The sequence below is a fragment of the Orcinus orca genome, chromosome 3, assembly GCF_937001465.1.
Source record: "Orcinus orca chromosome 3, mOrcOrc1.1, whole genome shotgun sequence".
Classification (NCBI taxonomy): Eukaryota; Metazoa; Chordata; class Mammalia; order Artiodactyla; family Delphinidae; genus Orcinus; species Orcinus orca.
This window is the reverse complement of record NC_064561.1, coordinates 60,075,059-60,101,446: the sequence shown is the minus strand read 5'-3', so window position 1 is coordinate 60,101,446 and position 26,388 is coordinate 60,075,059. Positions and strand designations below refer to the sequence as shown.

At 46.7% G+C, this 26,388-nt stretch overlaps 1 protein-coding gene and 1 long non-coding RNA gene across 6 annotated transcripts in view; one reads left to right on the top strand and one right to left on the bottom strand.

Annotated features, from left to right (window-relative positions):
- The window catches only part of ABLIM3 (actin binding LIM protein family member 3), a 176,385-nt gene that overhangs the window by 20,406 nt on the left and 129,591 nt on the right, over window positions 1-26,388 (top strand). For 2 of the 5 annotated variants that reach the window (XR_007476462.1, XR_007476464.1), the window contains one exon: window positions 14,232-14,327. Coding sequence is in view for 1 of the 5 variants with exons in the window: in XM_004280373.4 (XP_004280421.1) it covers window positions 14,315-14,327 (13 nt within the window). In the remaining 4 variants the exon portion in view is untranslated. Of the gene's footprint in view, window positions 1-13,672; window positions 13,851-14,231; window positions 14,328-26,388 lie in introns of those variants that run through there. The other 3 variants (XM_004280373.4, XR_007476465.1, XR_007476466.1) reach the window with 3 other exon arrangements.
- LOC125964012 (uncharacterized) overlaps window positions 1-26,388 on the bottom strand; it is a 197,104-nt gene that overhangs the window by 124,187 nt on the left and 46,529 nt on the right. The window lies entirely within an intron of this gene.

Here is a 26,388-nt window from a genome sequence, read left to right as displayed (position 1 = left end):
TAGCAAAAAAAAAACCCCAAAGAATTCAACTTAAAAATGGGCAGAGGAACTGAATAGACATTTTTCCAAAGAAGGCATACAAATGATCAACAGATACATGAGAAGATGCTAACATCACTCTTCATTAGGGAAATACAAATTAAAACCACAATAAGATATCACCTCACACTTGTTAGAGTGGCCACCATCAAGAAGACAAGAGATTAAAAAATTCTGGCATGGATGCAGAGAAAAGGGAACCCTTGTGCAGTGTTTGTGGGAATGTAAATTGGTGCTGGCACTGCAGAAAACAGTATAGAGCTTCCTGAAAAAATTAAAAATAGAACTACCATATGATCCAGCAATTCCACTTCTGGGTACATATCTGAAGTAAATTGTCACTCCTTGAAAAGATAACTGCACCCCCATGTTGATTATAGCATTGTTTACAATAGCCAAGACCTGGGAACAAGTTAGATGTCCACTGACAGATAAATGGAAAATGTTGATGTATGTAATGGAATGTTATTCAGCTATGAACGAGAAGGGAATCCTCTCATTTGTGACGAGATGGATGGACCTTGAGGGCATTATGCTAACTGAAATAACTCAGACAAAGACAAATACTGTATGATCTTACTTATATATGGAATCCAGAAAAGCCAAACTCATGGAAACAGAGAACAGACTGGTGGTTGCCAGAGGTAGGGGATGATGGGGTGGGCAACATAGGTCAAAGTGGTCATAAAGTACAAGCATCTAGTTATAAGATAAATAAGTCAGGGGATGTAATGTATGGCATGGTGACTATAGTTAACAATGCTGTTTTGTATATTTGAAAGTTGCTAAGAGAGTAGATCTTAAAAGTTCTCATCACAAGAAAAAATATTTTGTAACTATGTGGGGTGATGAATGTTGACTAGACTTATTGCGGTGATCATTTTGCAATATATACAAATAATTCATTATTTTGTACACCTAAAACTAATACAATGTTATATGTCACCTGTAGCTCAATAAAACTGGCAAAAATGTAATTTAAAGAAAGAAAAATAGGACAGTAAAAACAAAAAACCAAAAAGTAACTATATTTACAGAACACCAACTTTGTGCTGGATGCTTTTCTGGGCACTAGGCATAGACCAAGAAATGAAATGGACCAAGATCCCTACTATTGTGTAACTTTCAGAATGAAGTTTGTCCAGCTTTAGCAAAGACCCACCTGGCAAGAAGGGGCCCTTTCTGAAGGCTCACCTACAGCCCTAGTCCAACGGCCGCTTATCTCTCAACTATTTTCTACTCTGCCTTCCACATCAAGACTCCCAGATGCCAATTCTTTGGTTTTTACAACTAATGTTTTATTTAAAATTTTATATTTTCATGATGAAAACTTTTTATATTATGTGTAATAATATAAATACATTTTGATCAATTAACTAAAAAACAAAAGAAAAGGATCTTCACTTAATCCTTACAGTGCCCCATAAGAAATATACTAACATTATCCTTAGTTTAGAGATCAGCAAACTAAGAGTCTGGGTGACTCACCCCAGCTCACCCGCTCACTGGGCACAGCAGAGTCAGGGCTTGAGCCCAGGAGGGGAACTGCGGGACCCTGGTCCTCACCACTCTGGTCAGTGCCCGAAGCTCTGCCAGGAAGACTGATCCGCGTCTGTGCGGTGTAGACACGCGGCCGTCACAAGTGCAGATAGGTCACCACACCACGGGCGAGGTGACGCCCAGACTTTCCTCTGCAAGAGGTGAAAGTGAGCCCTTGCCAGGGGTCAGCTGAGGAACTAGCCCAGCAGCTCAGGGAGGAGGCCTGGCTGCTGACCTGCTGACCGGGGCAGAGGTCACCACGCTGCCAGCTCTGACCTCACCCAGGACTGCTGACTGCTCTTTCCAAAACGTCAGTTTCCTGTTTCTTGGCTCCCACATCCAACCTGGGGTCAAGGGCAGGCAACTGACGCCTCACCCTGGAAGGTGAGCCGTGAAAGTGTCCTTATAGTAACGTGTCCACTCCCCAACCCCAGTTAAAGATAAAGAAACTGAGCCCTAGGGCTTCCCTGGTGGCGCAGTGGTTGAGAGTCCGCCTGCCGATGCAGGGGACACGGGTTCGTGCCCCGGTCCGGGAAGATCCCACATGCCGCGGAGCGGCTGGGCCAGTGAGCCATGGCCACTGAGCCTGCGCGTCCAGACCTCCGCAACGGGAGAGGCCACAACGGTAAGAGGCCCGCGTACCGCTAAAAAAAAAAAAAAGACTAAGTCATTCGTTCAACACTTTTAGGCAATTTTGTGGCAAAGCCTCCCTCAGACCTCAAACCTCAGGACTCTCAGTTCAGCGTGCTTCCACAAAACATTACAAATTAATCAGTTCATGTTTTAAAAGTAGGTTCCCTAGTGAGCAGGCTGGGATAGGATGGGATGTGTGTGTATGTTTGCCAAGTACAAGCCCAGGGTCTGACACTCCCCACCACTCCCAGGGAAGAGAATTTCTCCTCAGTCCAGCTTATCTTGAAGAGGAAGTCAGGTTTTCAGGGAATGGGAGAGCAAGGGGGAGCCCTTCCATCCAGCGAGTCCACCTCAGGTGTCTTTGCTGGGCACCTGGGCACCCACAGCCTGTGCAGCAGCATGGCTGGAAATAGTGAGAAATGGAAGGAACCTAAATGCCCATCAGTGTGGAGGTGGGCAAATAATGATGGTGCATTTAGTCAGCAGTGAAAAAGCATGAAGCAGGTCTAGATAGAGAGTCAAGGGAAGACCTCTAAGACATACTCTGAGGCAAAGACTGAAGAAACCTGTATATAGCACATACGGTGTGGTCCCATTTACGTACAGAAGCACACTATATATGTGACTTCGGCTGTATAGGAAAGGGCTCACATTGCCTGATGATAGCGATTTGTTCATTCATTCCACAGATGCACATCGAGTGCCCTCCCTGTGCCCCTCACTGCGCTGGATGAGGGATCAGCAGTGAGCAGGGCAGACAACATCCTGGTCTCCTGTAGCCTGGTGAGGGGGTGGGGGTAGGAGAAGGGATAACCGTACTCTTTTTTTTTTAAAGAACTCTGTGTTATTTGAGGTTTTTAGCACCTATAATTTACTTGTGAATGTGTCATTGTAAATATGTAAATAAACAAAAGAAGAAGGTGGTTGGAGACGAGAAGAGGAGGAGAAATTCATAGCTAAGTGTGGGGTGGCAGAGGTGACCTTGGAAAGGAAGCACGAGGTGTCTCCTTAAAGGGTTACAGCACAACAGGCGATCAAAATCTCTGGAGAGAAGGTCAATGGAAATTTTTTATATACCTCCTAGACGATTTTGATTAGCTGAAATTTTGGCAAATACTGTCCCAGGGGTTCCTTTCACAGGGATGAGGGACAGAGTATAGACTTCAGGGATCTTTCAATGACTAGCTCTCCTTTCTTAATCTTCTGATCCACGCCAGAATTAAAGACTTAACCAGCAGGGGAGTAGCACAGGCAGGGCATTTGAGCTGCAGAAAAAATAATCACACCTGAGCAAACTATGGTCGTACCACAACCCCAGGCTTCTAAGTCATTCCGAGAATTATTTTAACTAAATGAGATTTGGGGTCCTAACCTCTGATATGATGTGCAGCCCATATATGTAACACTACATTGGCGTGAAGCAACGGAGGGTTTTTTGGTGAGTGCTTTATTTTTCATTACCTAATTCCAGTATTTCTCAACCAGGGGCAGTTTTGCCTTCAGGGGGACATTTGATAATATTGGGAGACATCTTTGGTTGTCACAGCTGGCCACTGCCTTCCAGTGGGTAGAGGCCAGAGATGCTGCTACACATCCTGCAATGCACAGGACAGCCCCCATAGAAAAGAATTATCCAGCCCAAAATATCAGTGGTACCTCTGTGAAGAAACCCTGCCCTATTCCATCCACTCATACTGATCCATATCTTTGGCAACTTATCGAATAATTATTCGAATATTTCCACAGATCAGGGGAAAGAGATTATAGGCAGTTATTCAAATTGGACACCTTAGAGTTCTTGCTTTCCTTTGAGCAGGAAATTTAGTAGCTAAGGGGTCCCATGGTTGGGTTTGAATGCCAGTTCTGTCACTGACAAGGTGGATGAAAATGGACATGTTGTGCAAAATGTCTCAACTTTCATTTCCTCAGGTGTCAAATGACTATAAGCCCCATGAGGGCAGGAACTGTCTCTATTTGGGGCAGCAAAGTATACATATTCTCCTGGCACATAGCAAGTGCTTGTGTGTTTATAGAAGGAATGAATGGTATCTTTGTTATAAACATAATCATTTTTTGAAATCATTGCTACTTTTAAAATCTTAATTAGAAACTTGAATGTTAGGGATTATTTTTATTAACTGCACCTTGTCCTAGCAGAGCCAGACCTCACTGCATGATATGCATTAAATCCTGTACTACACATGTACAAGTATCGGTAGGGGGAAAGACTGTAGGTTCTAGCATCAGACAGCCTGGGTTTCAATCTGAGCTCCACTCCTACATGAGCTTAGACACTTGATTGACCCTAAGTCTCAAACTCTCCATCTGAAAAATGGGGTAATAACAATTCCTACCTCATAGGGCGCTTGGAAAAATTTAAGTTAAGTGAGATAATGTCTGCAAAGCCCTTAGCCCAGTGCTTGGCACACAGCAGTCTCTCAGTAAAAGGAAGCTTTATAATGCTTTTGGCCTCCAGCCTCCAAATCAAGGGCACCTTGCTCAGTTACCTCTCCAATGAGAAGTAAAGACACAGTACTGAAGTCAGGATCTGGCCCCAGAGACCAAGCTGACTCAGCTCCTTTCTGCTGCATGGGAATTCAGGGACTCACCCTTCTTACTCCCCACTCCATGTACCTGAACGAGGGGTTTTGGAACAAAAATTCCGTATTCTTCTGTATAGCCACTTAGTCATATTCAAAATACGGCCTCAATGACTAGATACACAGAATTTTCATTCTGCTAAAAGGCCAAAGGACACTAATAAAGATGTCAACGCTGAAAATTGTTTGGAGAGCAAAGAAACAAATGAGGAGAGAAAACTGCAGCCTTTGATTCAATAATGAATTTTGCATAAAGGGCTCCGTATTACAGTGCACTAGAGACCATGCTGCCACACACTCTGCATTCCATTTTTTATGAGAAAGAGGAAAATGGGGAAAAAAACAACACTAAATTGATATTAAGGGCATATTAAAGACAGTGTATTCAAGCATGTATCTTGATTTGAGCACATGGACCCAAACCATTTATATTTTATAGCATAGTAAAAGCTTGGAGCTGAAAAGAAGCATCTAGTCCAATCCCTTCATCTTCCAGATGAGCAAATTAAAGCATCTGGGCATTAAGTCACAAGCCCCACACCTTCAGCCTTGTGGTGGCCAACTTGGGAAGAGGAGCCATGGGGCTTGTCCCTTTGTCCAATCCGGCCTGACTCAGGGATTCAACTCCAGACTGGAGGGGACTGGAAGGAAACTTGGGTCCTTCTTCTCCAAGTGCACTCTTCTCACTGGGCTTGTAAAGGTTGCACGTTCCCATAATCTTTACTGAGCACTTACTATGTGCCAGACACTATTCTTGGTACATGAGCTCCAGAGGAGGACAGGACAGGTGCCTGCTCCTAATGCCCCTAGCTTCCAGTGGACGACACAGTGGGTAAAAGTGCACAAACAAATTGAACAACATAACTTCCAGTGGTGTCCATTCTCTGGGGAAAATAAAACAGCACACTGTGACAGAGAGGGACTGCCAGGGAAGGATGACTTGGAAAGCCTCTCGAGGAGGAAACTTTCACTAGAGATAAGTCCGGACTGCACAAGAATGTCCAGTCACATGGACATTGGAGGGAAGAAGTTCAGATCAGAAGGAACAGCAGCATGAACGCTCAGGGCAAGGGTGGGAGGCAGGGTGCACAGACAGGAAGCCTGTGTGGGTAGAACAGGGTGAGTGAGGGGGAGATGCCAGGAGAGAAGGTCAGAGCCTGGGCAAGGCAGCCTGCTGGGACTGCAGGTACTGGCCCGACATCCCCCTGGAATATGGAAGCAGGGCTGAGATTTGAACTGGAGCCTCCAGGCTCACGGTTTTTATAGTTCTGTGATGGGCAGACCTTCCCATCATGTTGAGTCACCAGGTCAGTTACAGGAGGACCCTGCGGCACTGGACTCTGGCCACGCTATGCTCACTCTCACGACCTGGCATGGAACAGGCCTCCAAAGGCCAAGGGAGCCCCCAGGAGCAGAGTGACCAGACAGCATGGCGATGGAAAGTGGACCCTCCCTTCCCATTAGTCACCATGACCCATACAACGTCAGTCAATCATGAATCAGCCCTGCCAACCCAGAGGAAGGGCTCAATAGACCCTGAAGATAAGTTTTTTAATCATTATTATTAATTTTTAATCATACAGGAACTCATGAATACGTTTCTTTAAAAAGAAAAAAAAGAAAGAAATGAAATAAAATAAAACATGGTCCCTAAGGCTCATGTCCCCTAAACTCCTCTACTCCAATCCTGGTCATCTTGTCAGCCCTGCACCTCTGTCCCACCTAGAGCTGAATGCTGTTATTATCGGTTAAGTGGGAAGCCTTCCAGACCATTTCTTATGCCTTAAAATGCATATGTGTTTACTCCTGGAAAAAGATAGTGGGATTTTTATGGGTTCATCTTAATAAATTGTAGCATACTGTATGTAGTGGCTCTGCAATTTGTTTTTGCCCCCCACCAGAAAATAGGTCTTGAATAGCTATTCAGGTTATATAAACACCCACCTCATTTTTGCTAATTGCTGTGTAATTTTCCTTGGTATGATATGCCACAACCTCCCTATGGATTGTCATTTAAACTGTTTCCCGTTCTCTTTGTATTACAAATGAAATAATGCTGCAATGGGATTTCCTTTCTGTCCCCTTTGTGGGCATTCCTCTATGACAGAAGGAGGACTTTACTCTTAGATGCAATTCCCAAATGGAAGAAAATCAGTCATGAGAATTTCTAGCAATCTAGTGGTCATCTAGACCCCGGAGACCTTTCCTCACCGTTAGTTCACTGCATGACGTTAGGCAATTCCCACCGCCTTTGGGACTCCATAGGAGGAGGAACTTATTTTTGTAATAGCGATCTAAACCTTGATGATCCCAGGTAGTGAACCTGTAGGTTTCTCTCACAAGTAGAGGTTTGATTCCCTTTCAGAGGTTATAAGGTGTTGCAGGAGGCCCATGGATTGCAATGTATCACTCCAGGCAGTGGCATGCACTCTAATGGTGTTCCTGGGGAAATGTCTAGTGCACACATACTGCTGCGTTCTGCTTGCCCTTTTCCGTGGCCTTCCTGGATATCAAGGGATATGATGTCACCTTTTGCAAATTCTGAGTAAATAACTGAGCTCGAATCGCTAAGTTATAATGAGATGAGGGAAAAATAATCACTACTTACTCTGCATACACTTTAATTTACAAAGCACACAGTTTCTCATTTCATTCCTGGAACAACTTTGAGATACACACAGGAAAGGGAGGATTATAATACATATAATAATGTTTAATGGACGCTGTTATTCATTATAGCTGAGGAGGCTGAGACAACAAGAATTAATTAGTTGCCCAAGGTCACATAGCTAGGATGTGAGAGCAAACCTGGAACCCAGGTCTTCTGATTCCCAGTCCTTTTCTTGTGCACAGGGTAGCATTGTTCTTCCCAGCTGTGTAGCTGTGAAGACCCATTTGTAATCCTTAATTCTGGGAAGGGCATGCATCCTCAGCAGATTCTAAAGGGTTTAGTGGAAGACCATATTCAGAGATAGAATTCAGTTCTTTTTTAAAAAGATATTTATTTTTTAAATTGAAGTATAGTTGATTTACTATGTAGTGCCAATCTCTGCTGTACAGCAAAGTGACTCAGTTATACACATATAGACATTCTTTTTTTTTAAAAATGGAATTTAGCTCTTAAAGAGCCAAGTGAATAAAGAGAGAAGAGAACCAAATTTGGGGGAAGAGGCCATGGGAGCTAATGTAACTGAGCTCTAAGAAGGGGTGAATAAGTCCATGTTGTCTGAGAGGCTTTTACTCCACCCATTAATTAAAGATACTTTCTGGGATACTTTAGCTAGCTGGTCACGGAAGGCCTCTCTAGGGAAGTGGCAATTAAGCTAAGACCTAGGGGATGAGGAGATTCTAGCTTTGCAAAGAAACGGGAGAAAAGCAAACCAGGTATAGGGAACAAACAGCATGTGTGCAGTTTCCAAGATGGACAAACTCACTGAAAGGCCAAGGAATCCCTCTGTGCTGGGAGCCAAAGGGAGGGAGGGTCTAAGATAAGGGGGCCCCCTTAATGACTGATCTGAGCCCAGAGGGTGACTTCCAGGAGAAGATGAGACTTGAGGGAATCTTAAGGAAATGACTGACTTTATCTAAGGGAAGCACAGCAGAAGAGGGCACTACCAGCAGAACCGTAGGCAGAAGAGAAATTATTGGTGAATAATAATTGGGTAAGACAATCTCTTAATCCGTAAAGTGGAAGAGTAGGATAGGTTCACTGAGGTCTCTTTTAGGTTGTACCAACACGGAAACTGAGCCCAGAGAAGGCTGGCCAAGGGAACGGCAGGCCTGAGTCCAGCTCTCATGTCTCCCAGATTCCCATCCGGAGCTGGCTCCACCCCAGCTCCTTGCTTCTGCCGGCAGGGTGGCTGTCAGGAAGGAGGTTCAAGCTGCGGTCGGATGTGAGCTTGAGTCCTCAGCAGAACCCTGCAGTGGGACCGTCTGCCCGGAGCCCCCCGCAGCCAGCGCTGCAGCCCCCGACACTCTGATCTCAAAGCCAGTTCCTTTGTTCCCCCCCCCCCCGAAGCTTCCCAAAGACCTCAGGAACCCCTTTGATTTTTTTTTTTTTTAACATTTCTCCACAAAACAATATGAGGAACAAGAGGAAAAGCATGGCCCCCATCACAAAGCTGTCTCAACCAGAAAAACAGGCCTGTGTCCTGCCAATTCCACTTAGTTTTGGGAGCTTCCCCAGGAAGAAAAGAGGTGCAGACATGGGGTTAGGAATTACCACACCTCTCCTGGGGGGAAGATGACTCTTCACTCAGACCTGGGTCTCATCACAAACCTGGGGGATCAAGGGTCCCTGCACCAGCCTAGAACATGGTCAGACCTTCTGCCAAACTCCAACCACAGGACACTCAAATGCTTAGAACCAATAGCATTAGAGTGAAAGGAACCTCAGAACTCATGTGGTCCAGTCTTCCATTTGTAAATGTAGAAACTCTGGCCCAGAGAGTGTCACCTTACCAGTCAGTCTGGTTGTTCCAAAGCAAATAAGAGCCAGGTGTATGAGCATGTACTGGATGCCTGACATGGTGCTAAGTCGTTATATCTGTCATTGCTGTTGATGCTCTCAGTGAGGGAGGTATTGCTATAATCTCAGCTTTACATGCTAAGAAGCTATGGCCTAGAGAGGTTAAGTCACTTCCCTAAGGTCACACAGCTGTGAAGAGCAGAGTCAGGACTCTAATTCACACCATTTTATTCCACCGCCTCCAGGCTAATTCACATCCTGCTGCATCAGGACTGTAACCAGGCCCTCCAACCTCCCAGCCCAGGGGAGCCACTTCCGTTCCAGGTCCATTAATCCTGAACGTGGTCTTGACTATTTGCATTCCACTCAGCTCTTCCACAAAGAAGCCTTGAGACCCATCACTTGTGTCCTGTCCTGCCTCCCCCACGGACCTGTGATTCTCTTTTGCCGCTTAATTCTGCACCCTCTCCTTCCCCCAGCCCTACACCAAATCATGATGGTGGTTCCTTCCTCTTTAGCCTCAGCTCAAATGTCACCTGTTAGGGAGACACCCATCCCTTAGTGTCCATGATTGCCCCCTCTTCTCTTACTTTGCAGATTGCAATAATAAGTCTGTGTGTTTATGTATTGTGTCCTCCCCACTGTTCCTGGCCACACGGTGCTTGGCATGGAAGAAACACTCAATCAGAAGTTGTTGAATAAATGAACAAATGAATGAATGAACTAAAAAAGGAAGGCATACCTTAGTTCTTTACATAAATTACTGCCAAAATCTCTCGTCTTACACGTGTCCAAATGATTTTGTTAAACCTACATAATCCAAAATCTCACCTGAACCGAGGGCCTGGTAATTAGGAGTGTGCCCTTCCAGGTCTTTCTCTATGCATTATAGATCTATGTATACGTAGCACCTATATAGGATCCCATTTGTGGAAAAAATGTTTTAACTATTTTACATGATATATTTTGTATATGCTGTATGTTCTCTGTATTATATATGTATTATATCATATATAATACAATATACCCACATATATACATTATCCTAAAGAAGGACATACTGTATATATTTTTCTGCAATTTTCTTTTCTTACTTAATCATATACAGTGAAAATCTTCCCTCACTACTGCATATAGATCTGTCTTATGTCATTAAAAACTACATATTATTTTTCAAATAAAAATAAGTATAGTACTCCCTCTTGGAGGGATATTCAAATAGTCTAGGGATGGTAAGTAGAAACTGTCAGATCACAAGTATCTATCTCTGCCCACTGTTCCCACCTCGCATAGGCCAGAAGGATTTTTGTATTCAAAATGAGGATGGATGAGAGTGTACTCATGAATGGCCAGGAGCAGCACAGGAGTGGGGTGAGGGGGGCAGGCTGATGTGGAGGACAGAAGTATAGGATGGAGCTGGATGGGAACAAGAGAAACGCAACTGGAAAGAAAAGTTGGGGCCTAGGGCCGTGTTAGGCAATTATAGCAATAAGGGGGCAGAAAGTGGAGAGGAGAGCCAGGGACCACCCCAGTTAGGGACAGGAAGTCAGGAAAGAAGGGGGCTCTTTGAGGAGAAGAGAAGCATAGTGGGGGCAGCGGCCTGGGTGAAGCCCCCAAGTTTTCCTCTTTCCCATTATCTGTCTCCCAATGGTTTTGCCACCTGGTTTTCCAACACCAGGAGCATTCGCCTGAGTGAGACTTGTTTATCTCCATTCTGGAGTCATAAAGTTCAAAACAAACTTCCAAACAAAGGGACCCTCTGCTCTGCGGTTCTCAGCTCCATTCTCTTGTGAGGGCAGAGCCAAGACTCTGCTTTCCTGATGATTTTCACAGCTGATTCCACCAAGGATCCCACCCCCAGCTTCCTCCTGCGTCCTTCCCGGCTGCCTCTGATTGTTGTGGACATCCTCACGGGTATTGCTTTTTTAGCCTCTTTTAACCCTTTTCTTCCTATCCTAATAACTGCGCAGGGAAGATAAGATTGTTTCCCCAACAGAAGCTAATTGGAGCTTTTAGACTGGACCAATGGTCTCTCCAAAGAGCTGAATTCATCAGCACCCAGCTGGATGTAGTATTAAAAGAACCCTAGACAAGAAGAACTGGTCAGTTAAGCCCCCTGTAATTGGAAAATCCTGAGGCATATTTTCATGGCCACCACTCTATGGAAAAGCCCAAAAGTTCTACATCAGTAGAAAATGACAGGACTGTCTCTGAGGGTAGGTATAAATGAGGGATGATATTAATAATTAGCATACATCGTCTTCATTTGCCAAGCATTACACTGAATATTATCATACACACCACAATCCATGAGGTAGGTACCATATTATAACCATTTTACAGATGAAGAATTTGAGGCTTACAGAGGCTGAGTCTCTTGCTAGTAAACGATGGAGCTAAGACTGAAAATCAGCCAGGCTGGAAACTGCTCCTGAGCTCTTAACCAAGCCACCGTCTTGTTTACCTAATTCACACTTGGCTTAGTTAGTTACCGTCTATCCTCACTCCTCCCTCCTGGAGATTTATGCTCCAGGAGGCCAGGGTCCTTGTCTGTCTTCTTGTATCCCCAGCTGTCAGCACAGGGCCTAGCACCGAGTAGACACACAATAAATGACTGCTGAATGAATGATATGCTTTTATTTGACTATGTAAACCTGAAATCTGAGAAGTTCTGAACATTGAGGTTTTGGGTGATAACTAAATATGTTCACTGAAAAGTCTTAATTTTACATATTAAATTTACCTGAACTTTCTCCCAGGGGGAAAAAAAATTAGAACCTAGCAAGTTACATGTAACTTGGGAATTGAAGAAAGAATCTCAATCTGAAAATGTAGGGGGTCTCTAAAGAGATCTTTGGGAATCATTTAAGTATGTATTAAGCACTACTATGTTTTCAAAGTTATTCTAGGCCTTTTCAGTAGCAAAGAGTGGTGAATCACCTGGGATGCTTGTTTCAAATGCAGAGCAAGGGAACCAGGAGCCATTTTTGCAGATCTCTCAGGTGATTATTATACAAACAAAATTGTGAGGAGGTTCCCCCTCCATTGGCAACAACTCCTAATAAGCTATCAAAACGTGTTTCAACCATTACCCTTCAATTTATCTAAAGATCCTTTAATGGCTGTCACATCTTGGAGTCCTGAGCCATATCAAAGTTTTTCACCCTGTGTAAGGTAGAAACATTGTATTTACCTAAAAGATGTTCTTTCCCCAGTTTTAAGAGGGTGGCCACCTACCCTTACCCTGGCCTCTCAGACTCTGATGCAGTGACTCACTCTCACAAGGGACCAACCTACAAACGAGAAGCTCTAGTCCAGTTCTGCCACCACATGTTGTGTGTCTGAGAGCAGGTGGCTCAGCCTCTCTGACCCACTGTTTCCTTGTCTACAAATTGGGGTTGTGAGTGTTCACAGCTTTTTTATTCTACGCGTGCTCTAACCAGAGACATGGTATAGACAGGGATTATGTGTCCTTTCAGTCTTGTTCTTCTACACTCCAAAATCATGGTTCTGTGACGACGAACTAGGTTCAGAAGGTGACAGGGCAAGTAGTCAGGGGAATGTAAAAAATCTCACCTCACTGAATTCACCATGACCAAGAGAATGAGAATTTAGGTCTCTTTAATACACACCTACAAAAACTGATTCCAGGAAAAAGAAAACTTTTGGCCATACAAAACTGGGTGAACCAGTGAGGTTGAGTCATGAGGGTACTCACCTGCTGTTTGCCTCAGACAGGGAGGTGTTTCAAGGCGGGCGTTCCTGGAGCTTCTACTCTTGAGGGCTGCACGATATTAGATCCAGGAGAGACCTGGGGCATTCTGTCAACAAATATTTATTGATACCCACTATGTGCCAGGTGCTCTTCTAGGTATTGAGGGCCTGGCAGTGATGCCAACTGACAAGACCCATACTTTGATGGAGCTAATATTCTCATGGAGAGGAGGGATGATTAAAAATATTGTAACAAATGGGTCAGTGATAAGGGGTATGAAGGGGGAGGTAGGGACAGAAGTTAGCAGACTGGAGGAACCCCTAATCTCTTATCCACGTGTCCAGTCGCCACCTTCTACACTTGGGGACGAAGAGGCAGAGACAGCAGTCACCTGCTCAAGACCAGACTACACCCAGCTGGTGAGAAGCAGAGTTGGAAGTGAACACTGGCTTCCTGCAAAGCCAATCCTTTCTTCACAGCCCCTCCCGATGAAGGGTCTGTTCTCCTATCATGGTCTAGTCCTGAGAACCCAGAATCAAGGAAGGGAAGCAGCGCTCAAGCACCCCCTTGTTGGCCGCAGGACACAGGGTCCCATCGGTCCCCCTTCACAGCCCAGCACCCAGGGAGAAGCCCGGGCGGGGCGGGGCCTGGACACGCGCCTACGCGTCCAGCAGGTGGCAGCAGCGAGCGGCCGCGCCCCCTGCGCAGCCACCCCGAGAGCCGGCATCATGGATGTCGAGCTCTTCTATTTCGCTTTGCTCGCCTTGGAATTCGAGACCCCAGACGAGGACCAGGATTCATGAACCGGTCGCAGGGGCCCGGGCAGGGGCCTCTGGCTCCCGACGCTGGCCGAGAGGTGGGTCCTGGGGCGGGTCGCTGCTCGCGGCGCCCGGGTGGGGACGCCCTGTCCAGCGGAGCCCGGCGCCCCGCGCGCTGCCCCCGCCCTGCCTCCCTGTGGTCCACACCCCCTTTGGGCTCCCGAGCCGCTGGGCTGCAATAGTCGGGGTGCGCGCGAGCAGGCGCTGCCAGCCCTGCTTCTGCCCGGCAGTCGGGTCCCAGGAGCGGACGGACCCGGCTCCCGCGTCCTCTCTGCCTCCTCCTCCTTGCTGCTCTCACCTGCGCCTATTAGCCCCCTCGCCTTCAAGGCCGGGGGCTACAGCCCAGACTGACAGGGGGACAGCAGAAGAGAGCACCTGAGGATACAGAGCTGACACTGGACTGCCCTTTTCACCCCCAGGTGATGAGTGAGGTCGGAAGATCGCAAGATTTAAAAAGCATCTGGAGTCTCCGTATTGAAAGACCCAGTGCGAAGGCATCACCATGAACACGAGCAGTAAGTGGGTCCTCCTCTTCTTTGCCATGGGAACAGGGTGGGGGCGGGAGGTGCAGGAGCCGGCGCTGGGGCTGCCTGGAAGGAGGAAGAAGCCTGGCACGGGGGGACACATGGCCCCCAGACTCCTCTTTGGTCCTTTCTGTGCTCCCTCCTGGGCACAGGGATGTGGCTCCGGCTTTTCATGATGATGTGCTCATGTTTTATTGGCAGCGCCACTTGTCTGTGTGGGGAAGGCTGCTTGTCTCCTTCTAGCAATGCCTGGCAAGGCCTCGGAAGCAGTAGTGTGGCCATTGTCTGACTCGGGGGGCTCTGAGGAGACCTCTGGGCTCACAGCTGGAAAGCCAAGGAAGGCCCTGCTTGTCCTGGAGCCGGGAGGAGCAGGGAGGCTGGCCTCGGGCTGGTGGGTGGGTGAGTGGATGTGGGCAGGCCGTGGGATAGGAACGAGCAGTTTGATAAACAAATCATCAGGAAGCCACCTTTGGGTCTGGAGATTGTGAAATATCCTGCTCTTGTGTGCAGGCAGCCCCAGGGGCACAGGGCTGATTTTTTTCACACACCTGCAGGCTCTTTAGCCATCATGAGAATGAGAGAAAAGAGACAAGCCCTTCGGCCAAGGTCTCTTAACATCCCAGAAGCAGCAACTGCTCTGCAGAGCCAGCACCAGACATTTTGCTGCTGGGCTGAGCCTCAGCTGCTGAGAAATGCAGTAAGAAATACGAGGCCCAATCCCTTTCTCCTCAATATAGTACCTTTGACCATGGGCACCTGCTGGGGCGGGTGGCATGGGTGCCACCTGGAAGGAGGTCGGGGTTCAAGTCCCCCCTCCTGCCTCCCGGCCAGCTTTGCTTGTCTGGGTTATTTAGCAGCAGGCGGGGTTGTTAAACCAGAGAACCCCTAGGAACATTCACTTCCCTGGGTCTATGACTTTGCCATCTCCTCTCTGGATCCCAAATTGCTCATCTGTGAAATGAGAAGGGTTGAATTAGAGGTCCTTCTAATCTAAGAATCTGCAAGTTTCTTCTAAAAAAGCTAGAGCTGAGAAGCAAGGCCATAGAAATCAATACCTTCTGAGGCTGTGCCCAGACCAAACCCAGTTTCCTCACCCTCCCTCCATTTTAAGGCTTATGGCATGGAAGGGGGGAAAACAAAGCGAAAGCCAGGGAGATGGAAATGAAATATATTTATTTACTATGTATTTGTATGACTCATCTCTCTGCTGTCTTCCTTTGTGTATTACATAGCTATGCTAAGCAAGCGAGTGTAGCTGGACTCCCTCTGCCTCTTACAGCCCAAGAATTTTGCCTCTTGATTTTGACAATCTGGAACAGGGCCGCGGCTTCACACCAGGCTCAGGAAAAGAGCAAAAATTAGGTAGAACTGATCACCTAATGGGCCACATATTTGCATCTGTGTGCTCTCAGACAAGTAAGGATGTGAATTGCCTGTCGCTTCTCACTGTCTCCAGGGGAAAAAATTTTTTATGGGAGTTCTTTCTCACTAAATGACAGAAGAGAAAGGTGGCTCATTTATTTTTCAAGGAACTAAGAAATAAGGTAACAAGCAACAGACCCTGCCCTTTTCTCTCTTTGGAATCATAAGGAACTCTTGTCCCATTAGCAACACTGAGTATTCCTGAAAGAAGGAAACAGATTTTACTTCTTTTAAATTTTCAAATAACAACCAATAGAATTGAATACTGCAGAAGAAGAGGACTAACAAAAATGCCATTCCAGCCTCATATACTTTTTCTAAGTGGGGAGAGTGTGTTTATTTTCTGGGAGTGGTGGAAAATAAACAGAGCGACTTGGACAGTCTTGGGGGCTCCTGAGGTTCCCTAAGAGGAAGTGCTTCTCTAAAGGGCTGCCTGGGGGCACACTGGAGAAACTCACGCTCAGGCTTAGAGGCTGGGCTTCATCATCATTGAGGTTCCTCCCCACCCTGGGAGTCTGCAAAAGGAGAGGGTAGAAATCAGACATTGCAGGAGTGAAGGAGTGACAGGGTCATAAGGTCACAGGGACAGAACGTTGGCATGAGGTCCTTGGAGGGACCTGATGTAAGCAAAAATGCTCTCCCCTTTAGGATGTGAAATTCTTAACTCAGTCCTCATCATGCCTGAAATTGAACCTAAGAGAAACTGTTCCTCGGTTTTTCTTTCACTTCCACTTACTGAGTCCTCACTCTTTACCAGCCACTGGGCTATGCATTTCACCTGCACCATCTACCCAGGCTCTCACATCCAACCTGTGAGATGGGCATTATTGCTCCAGTTTTACAGGTGAAACCTTTTAGCTAATGTTCAATAACTTCTTCAAGTAGTGCAGGTGATTGTTGGACTTTGAAACGTACTTGGATGCATAGCATTTTTGACAGTGTGTGCCATGCCTAACCAACAGTTCAGATGTCACCATTGAGGTGGGGGCAAAGCATGCGCTTATTATTACATTGCTAATCACTTCATCTGGAGAAGAGGAGCCTCGGCTACAGTCTTACAGCTCATAAGAGTTGATATAGCTCGGGCCCTGCAATCAGGTGGGTCCTGCAATCAGGTGGGCCCAGGTTCTAGTTCTCCTGTTTTCACTTATTAACTGTGTGTTCCTCAGCATGGTTGTGTCATCTGCAAAATGGGAATGATGGGACCTACCTCAGAGTGGAATGGAGATAATTGTTCATGTGTCGTGTAAAGTTCAGAGAGTGGTAACCGGGACATAGCTGGCATCATGTCAGCGATGGTGGCCAGGCTGTCATTGTCACTGCAGTAGTCAGTGTGGTTCTTGTCATTGTTGACTTGATGAAATTAGCGAGCAGGTCATTCAACCTCTCGGATGTCACATCTTTGTCATAAATTGAAAGGAATGTGGAAGTGTGATCTTGAGGATTAAACAGGATTGTGAGAGATTGCTTTGTAAGTATATGTAAAATTTTTTTTTAATTTATTATTTATTTATTTATTATTTTTGGCTGCTCTGGGTCTTCACTGCTGTGCACGGGCTCTCTCTAGTTGTGGCGAGTGGGGGCCACTCCTCGTTGTGGTGCACGGCCCTCTCATTGCAGTGGCTTCTCTTGTTGCAGAGCATGGGCTCTAGGTGCGCAGGCTTTCAGTAGTTGTGGCTCGTGGGCTTCAGTAGTTGTGGCTCGCGGGCTCTAGAGCACAGGCTCAGTAGTTGTGGCACACGGGCTTAGTTGCTTCGTGGCATGTGGGATCTTCCCGGACCAGGGCTCGAACCTGTGTCCCTTGCATTGGCAGGCAGATTCTTAACCACTGTGCCACCAGGGAAGCCCCTGTAATTTTTTTTTTATTAATAAGAAACACGTCTCAGATGGCAAAAACAGGGGAGTGCCAAGTCAGTGACTCCTCAGAGTACATTTTAGTTTCATCAGAATTCTTTCTTCTGAATTCTAGCTGAGCTTTAGCACACCACAAAGCAGGGCTGTGAGAGAAATGGGTAATTTTGGAGATGTAGAGTGGGATGGTGGTCCAGACCTGGCAGAATGCAACAGGTGGGCTCCAGCCTTCTGAGCCAGTAAGGAAAAGGGGAGGAGGGCTCCTTGCAGAGAGAACAAGACACCAAAGGCATGAGCAGGCCACCCAGGGCTAGTACTGAGATGGTACCTCCCCTGGACCAAGGGCTTCTGGGAAAACAGAGTCATCATTTGTACCTTGGCCTCTGTGGGGTGTGTCTACTGTCCAACCTTTCCTTCCCCCTGCACACCCAACCTAATTCCAGGGATCTGTTATTTGACTCCAACCTGCTGAGGCAGCCTCCTAACTGGTCTCCCTTCACCTACTCCAGCCCCCTTCAGTCTCCTCATCCACCCTCCGCATCACACTTCGCTTAAAATGCAGATCCCATTGCTCTTAAGATGCAAGAGGAAACCCCTCAGCAAGGCCTGGAGGGTCCCCTGTGGCCCAGCCTTGCTCACAGCCCAACCTCATCCACATGTGCCTCTACAGTCTCCATGTTCCTGTCATGTTTGCCTCCTTCAATTCCCTCCTGGAAAGTTCCCTGCCACCAGCACCAGCCCCTCTGCCCACCACCCCTGCTCACCCAGGATGGCCCCTCCTTACCTTCCCAGCCCCAGTCCAGCTAACAGTCCCTGATGACGTTCTCCTCTGTGCACCTTGGCCCTGTTCCTTCAGAGCTTTGTCTGTGTCATCACACACTCACCCCTGGGTCTCATTTTCCGGAACCTACAGAGCAAGAAAAGAGCTGACCCCAGACCCCTTGCTCTCACATAATCCCCAGAGCCATGAGGGCCTCACTACCTAATGTGCATTTTCTTAGGCAACAGTAAGTCTTTGGTTATTCCCTGTCAGTGTCTCCCATTCCCTGTTGGCCCCAGGAGTTCCCAAGACCTGGGAATCAAAGCCAGGGGAGACCGAGTTGACCCCAGAGCATCAGAGGCCCTGAGCACCAGAGTCAATTCTGTGTGTCGTAAAATGCTGTGCTTTGCTTGGGTTGGAACTCCCAGAGCTCCTGAAGCCTGTGGCTTTCCTAGGCACAGAGCCAGCGCTGGCTCATCCTTGAGGTTGGAGAGCGTCCTGCATACCATGTACAGTGGTACCAAGAGACATTCTCCCTCATTTCATTGGCTTCTTCTGATGGCCCCTTCCTTGGTTGTTATCATGGATTGACATGCCAACAACCTACCTTTATGGAGTAGACTTTGTTTTGTTGCAGAGAGCATTAAGGGGTCATATAACGCTCACAAAGATGTCATGGGATAGCAGACAGCACACTGGGGCAGTAAAAGCCCAAGCTTTGGGGTATGGATTCCTGAGTTCAAATTTAAGATCTGTCATGTAGTCTCTCTATAATATTGGACAGGATAGATCATGTCTCAACCTGAATTTTTACCATTATAAAATGTTGGCAGTAGTGCCAGTTGGGTTGTTGTGACGATTAAGTGAAATAACATGAGAAACTCAGTGGTGGTGGGTCTCAGGGAATGAAGTTGAATCTTAAGTTGAGTTGGCCATTGAGTAGAACAAAGTTCTGAAATGATGGTGTCATAAGAGCCAAACCCTCTAGTTGAAAATTAGCCTGTTTTGCTGGTATTGTGGCCAGCACTGGGTTCTGTACCTAAGAGAGCCACGGCTTTCAGGAAGCCTTCAGGAAGATGATTAACCTGGTATTGTATATGGCATGAGTCTAAAAGGGCAAGGCAGGAAGTTAGATCCTAGATGAGAGACAATTAGCCTAGTTCAGAAAAGGTCTGATGGCCAGGATTTGGGTGGCTGTAAGAATAGAAATAAGTGGAAAGATGCTTTAGAAAATAAAGTCTGCATGGCCTTGCACCTGATCGAGTTATAGGGTGAAAGAGAAGAGGAGTCTGTCTTAGGGTCCTGGCAGGGAACAGATGTGCAATTTGAGGGGAGTTAAACAGGAGTCTTTGCAAGTGTGTGAGAAGGGTGTAGAGAAACAAACAAGGAGAAGCCAGGATGGCCCAAGACTGGGAGGCTAGTAACAGCGACCCATTACCACTCTTACCACACCTGCCCCCAGACCTAAAAAGGAAAAAAAAAAAAAAGGAAGCCAGAGACCCAGTAAGCTGTAGGGGAGGGACTGCCTGGTAGGAGCAGTGGCCTCTGGCTCCCGGAAGGCAGCCAGCTCATGGCAACACCCCAAGGAAGGAACCAGGGGAATAAATATCCTGACCTCTCTCTCCTTCCTCCCTTGGATTTCCTATGGTACCCGATCCAACCAGGAGCCAGAGGGCAAGGAAGGCTCTGGCTTGATGGGCCCACCATGGTCAGCCTCCCAGGGTAGAGAGGGAGCAGAGTGGATCTGGGGAGGCAAGGGATTTCAGCATTGAAGACACCCAGCACTAGGAGCACGATGACCTTCCTCTGCTAATGTCATTGCCCAGGTCAGGAACGCTAAGAATTCCTAGAGGAAAGGGTCCATTGTAAACACAAACACAGGAGGATACTCTTTAAAGAAATTCTAAATTTGCAAAACAGATGAAATAGAGATGATTGTATACTTCATAAGAATAGAGATTTGTTTTTAAACAGTGCTTCCCAAATGAATGGAGCACTTGTTGACAAATGACCACTTAAGGCTAAGGGATGGTTAGAGGAATAATATAAGGAACAAGGTTAAAACAGTCCAAAATGAGTATAACACATCTCTGCAAATCACAATGTGATTTCAAGAGTACTTGCGTTGCATAAAGGAAGTGATATCAGTTCTGAACGCCAACACTCCTATCTGGCAAAAGCTTTATCTGACTGAGATAACATCTGGTGTCCGTGAATGTCAACAACTGGCTAATACCCGGCATTAGCCAGTACTGTTGTAAAGAACAGAAAACAACCAGAAGTGTGTGAGTACCTCTTACTTGTTGGGTGTTTCGCCAGTTAAATTGTTTTTAAAGGGCACAGCTGGGTTCGCCTTCCAGCCCTGCCCTTTCCTTGCTGTGTGTGCTTGGGCAAGTCACTTACCTTCTCTGTACCTCTGATCCTCATCTCGAATGATAATCACAGGGGGTGTAGTAATAGTGCCTCTCTCACAAAGTTGTTATAAAGAATAAATAAGTTGAGTTGTGAATTGCTTAAAATGGTGCCTGGCATATAGCAAATGTTTATAAAACGAATAAAAATAGTGTATATTAGTTTGCCAGAGCTGCCGTAACACAAAAGTACTACAAACTGGGTGGCTTAAATGACAGAAATGTATTGTCTCACAGTTCTGGAGCTGAAAGTCCAAAATCAAAGTGTCAGCAGGGTTGGTTCCTTCTGAGGGCCATGAGGAAAGGATCTGCTCCAGGCCCCTCTCCTTGGTTGTGGGTGGCCATCTTCCCTCTGTTGTCTCTTGACATTCGTTTTCTGTCTATGCATATCTCTGTGTCCAGATTTCCCCTTTTGATAAGGACACCAGTCTTACTGGATGAGGGCCCACCCTAATGACATCATTTTAACTTGATTACCTCTGTAAAGACCACATATCCAAATAAGGTCACATTCTGCAGTACTAGGGCTTAGGACATCTCTATACAAATTTGAGGGGACACAATTAAATCCATAACGTAGTGTTTGTTAAGTAAATGACTCCTCAAGGAAAATATTTCCCTGTGGATCAGTTTTCCTGAGTACCGGCCACTCCCCAGGGCTAGTGTAGGATGCTGATAATTGGTTATCCACCTAGTCTTGATGCTTAAACCCTCATTTTACCAGCTCTGACCAGCAGAGGTGGAGCCTGCCCCTGAGAACTTGAAGGGGAGTGTTCACACGTAGGAGGTGCCCAGAAAAGAGGACCGTGCTGACTCAGTGTTCCACAGTCAGTCTGTCTGCAGAAAACACACTCCCCACCTTACCCCTATTCTGGTCATTATGCACAAGTGTAGCATTTCAACAGTGAAATGGAATTTACAGTCGTGGTAGTGTTTTTCAATCTACCTACTTCCTGGGAACGTCCAGCATGGATAATAAGAATTGGATTGTTCATTTGTTCACTCAACAGATATTTACTGACCACCAGCTCTGTGCCAAGCATGTTGCTGGAGACACAGCAGTAAATATATCAGGCATGGTCCTTGCTTTCGTGGATCATACGGGTCCGCCAAAATGGGCCAGCTGGTGGCCAGCGTGATGAGACGTGTTTTATTTGCCCTACACCAGCTTTTCAGTGAGTTTGAATTATTTGCAAACACTCAGAAATCAAAATTGGGATTTCTAGCTTCTCTTTAAAAACAGTTGAAAGACCTTGCATCCCTGCCTCTATGTTCCTACATAACAGACAACAGTAAGTAGAATTGCCTGCGTTCAGGGGGGCATGTACTGGTCTCTAGAGAGCCACAGTTGCCACCACTTCCTATTACATTGCACAAGGACAGCTTAATGTTTTTCTGTTACCTTGCCACTGTAGGCATTTGAATTTATTTTGAATTGAAGTATAATTGATTTACAGTATTGTGTTAGTTTCAGGTATACAGCAAAGTGATTCGTGTATATATTTTTTTCTTTTTTTTTTCCATTATAAGTTATTATAAGATATTGAGTATGGTTCCCTGTGCTATACAGTAAATCCTTATTGTTTATCTACTTTATATATGGGCGTTTGAATTTTTTAACCCTAGTCTAGTAGATGATCCATATAACATCAAACACAGATCTGAGGAAACCGCAGCATATCTGTTCATCATAGGAGACAGTCCTGTCTGGTGTTAGCAGTTGATTAACAATGCCATGCTGTAAAGTACTCTTGAAGTGAGCAAAATCCTGCTTGGTGTCCTTATTTCCCCAGCTGACCCATTCCCAGAGGGTGAGATCATATCCTGTTGGTTACAGTTGGGCAAACAATGTCCTACCCCCATCTCCTAGAGGTCAGTTTCACTTCCAGGGGAATCTGTTAGTAGGGGGTGGGACATAGACCAAAGGAAAGCAGTTCTGGATAACTGGTCCCAGCTCTGGGTAGCTTTTCCAGCCAAAGGAAGGTACCCTGGGAGGCTGGACTGTTCCAGAGATTGTTGTGACATATGGGACATGCCTGTTCCAGTGGAGGACATCTAGTCAACAGCATGAGCTCTCTATCAGTAAGGTCAGTCTATATACCCACCCAGCTAAGGGATAATTACTGAAAGGTCACACATTGACCCTAAATGGCTACTCAAGACCTTTCCTCTGTTATGATGGGGGTCTCCTGCGTGAGAAAGAAAGGTGAGAAATTGGATAATGCTAACATTTCTTCACTTGAGAGCAGATTTTTCTTCATTTCTCTGGAAGAAATCAGCCTAGCAAATCATTCATAGAAGGCAAAGCACAGTGCCTAGTACATTGTCAGTGCTTAAAAGATACTTGCTGAATCAATTCATTAATTAAAAAACCCACTCTCTTTTTCTTTATGAAGATCTCTCTTACTTTCATTTTTATGACCATTTGCTAAGTTGCCCACCTGGATATTCCAAGGCACTTCAAATTCAAACTAAAATTTAATAAACTTATTCTTTTTAAAAGAAAAAAAACCTTCTTCTACTCTGTGGTCCCAGTTGATTGCTAGAAACTCCATCTACCCAGGAACATAAGTTAGTAGTCAGAAAGTAGCCCCCATCTGCATTTCCCTTTCCTTCACTCTCCTGTGTTCAGTCTGTGTCCACATCTGGTCATTCCTACCTCCCAAACATGGCCTGAACTCTTCCTTCCTCAACTGCCATCACTTCCCAATGTCTGTGGCACCAGCCATTGGAGTAAATGGTTGGGGGAGAGCTGAGTTGCTCTCAGGTTCGCTTGGAGGCATCAGAGCCATGTGGGCTGCCCAACAGTGTGATTCCAGGCTGCAGGGGCAGGAGGCGGTCATAGCACTGCTCTGCAGAACCCTGATTAGGCTGTATGTGAGCAGTGCGTTCAGGGCGGAGCATGCCTAGGAACTGTGGGAGGACTTGAAACACGCTGGGGAGAGGGCCCTGAAGGAGCAGTAGGGAGTTAGCCCCACACTCTGGTTTTGTGTCCCCAAGAGAGTATGGATGATCCTTTGCTACTGGGTTGTGCTACTGGGTTGTGCCCTGCACCCCAGAAGTCGTAGCCTCTTTTCTGAGGGCACCACCATCCAGACAGAAGGTCCACACAGGCTCCACTTTGCTGTCTTATTGCCCCCTATGCTGTGGTTACTGCTGTGTGCTCGTGCCACAGGCCCACCCCCTCTTTTGGCAGAATGCCACTCCCTACTGCATGTATCATTTCAAAAGCTTTTTCCTCGCATCTGCTTAATTTTGTGCAAAGCACAGGTCTTTCTCCATGGGCTGTTATCTCTTGTCCTCGCCGGCACCAGCAGGGCCAATGAAAGGACTGCTTTGCAATAGTCTAATGACACAGTTGATCTATTTTAAGCACCTGAAGCACACTCCACCGAGTGCCAATCTTCCCACAGCAAGCTGCTCTCAGCGTGCAGGGGCAGGGCCAGCCCGAGGTCTGTTCCTGCCTTTTGAAATCTGGAGAAAGAGCCCAGGGATCCAGACCCTGCCCATCCAAGGATGATCTAAGGCAACTGTATAATTAGATATTTTCACAGTCAGCATGAGATGTTCTACAAGGAGAATTGCCTGTGATTATAGGGCGTAGGAACCTCAGATGACCATAAATTCCTTTTTCAAAGGGCAGAGACAGAGCCTCGGCCCTCTACATGTAGGGAGAAGGGACCTGGGAGGCAGCATTTCAGAAACAAAGAGAAGCCCAAGCGCCATCAGAGATGCCTTAGCCTCACACCCATTTTCTCCTCCTCCTAATCAAGAGGCATTCTTTTCCAATTACAGCCTATTTGAGTGCAGTTGTTTACAGATAGTATTTATTTAATCCTTACAACAATCCTGCATGGCCCTTCCCTGCTCTGTATCTAAGGATGGTCCCCCTCTGTGTTGTTGGCTTTCACCATCCTTCACAGAACTCACCACAGTCGGTAATTGTTTTAGCCATTAGCTTGTTTTCTTCATTTCTGTCTCTTTTCCCTTTTGGACTATAAGCCACATCATGGCTCTGTGACAGGCCTGTTTTGTTCACTGCTGAGTCCTCCAAACTCATTACAGCACTTGGCACAAAGTGATGACTGCCAGTGACAGTTCATGTTTGTTGAGCATTAACTGTGTGCCAGGCACAGTGCTAAGCTCTTCATAGACATGAATGCACTTAACCTTCACGGAAGTCCTGTGAGGTAGATGCTAATAATATCCTCATTTTACAGAGGTGCAAACCGAGGCTCAGAAAAGAGGTCGCTGGCCCTAAGTCTCATATTTAACAAGTAACGAAGCCGTGAATGATATATGTGAATGGATGAATTTCACATGGAATATTTAATACTCCCATTTTGCATAAAAGGGAAATGAGGTTCAAAGGTCACACGAGCTGGGAGGTGGTGGGGCAGGTGTTTGAAACCATGTCGAGCTGACTCCGAGGATCTTTTCCCTCCTCCCTTCTTCCTCCTTTTCACCGTCTTTCCCCATTTTACTGTGACGAGAGTCACGGGGGGAAAGTATGGGTTAGGGTGGCTGGTCTTGTTTCCTGTTGGATGTCCCAGCACTGCTCCCCTGTTCACTAGGGCAATGACACAAATCCCTGCTCTGTGCATGGCGATGTGCCAGGCGCTGTGGGATCGGAGATGCACAGGACAGAGAGTGTGACCTCAGGCGGCCTCCTTCCAGCATCACCCAGGGGCAGACATGAGCATGTGTGGCTAAAATATGGCGAAACCCTCTTGAGCGCTGAGAGGGAAGGACAGAGTGAAGAGGGAGACAGGCCAAATTCCCCTGGAAGACCTGGGGAATATTTTGTGGAGAAGGTAGCACTCAGTCTAGACCTTGAGAAGTAGCTTGGAAGCGGACGAAGGGCATTCCAGATGGGCTCATCCATCCGTTCTCCCAGGCAAGCTTCCACGATCGCTTGTTATACAACTTCTGCATCCCCGGCCCCTGGCTTGTTGGGGGGAGGGCAAAATAAACAGATACAGAGAGTTTCGGGAAAGGTCAGGAAGTCCGGTTGTCTGTAATCTATGGAGTATGAGGAGGTGGCCAGTGAGGAAATAAGGCTGGGGAGCTGGGGAGGATCAGATCTCTGAGAGTTTTACACGCCAGGCCGGGGAGTATTTGTTACAGTCTGTGGCCAGTGAGGAGCCATGAGAGGTTTTGAGCTGAGCAGTGACACCCCCACCGCCGCTGCCCCCACCCCCCGCCCCTGCCACCGAGCTGTGCATTATTTAGGAAGATCTCCTTGGCAACACGCACCTGATGGATGGGAGAGCCCAGAGGCAGTAGAGGCAGGCTAAGCACCATGGAGCAGGTGTGAGTGGGTGAGAGGGGAAGGCGTGAGGGGCAGAGAGGACGAGCTGGCAGTGGTTCCCCCAGCCACACTCTGCATTGCTGTCAGCGTTACTGCTCTTGTCCTCGCAAGTGGACCTGTTATCTGATTCTGATTGCTGGGACTGTGCGAACTGATACTTTGAAAACTGGGTTACTGACCAAATCGAGATGCCTTAGATAGTGTATTTGATAAGCATTTGAGCTGTGGAGTCAGACTGCCTGGGTTCAAATTCCAGCTCAGCCACCGACTAGCTGTGCAGCCTTCAGTGACTTGCTT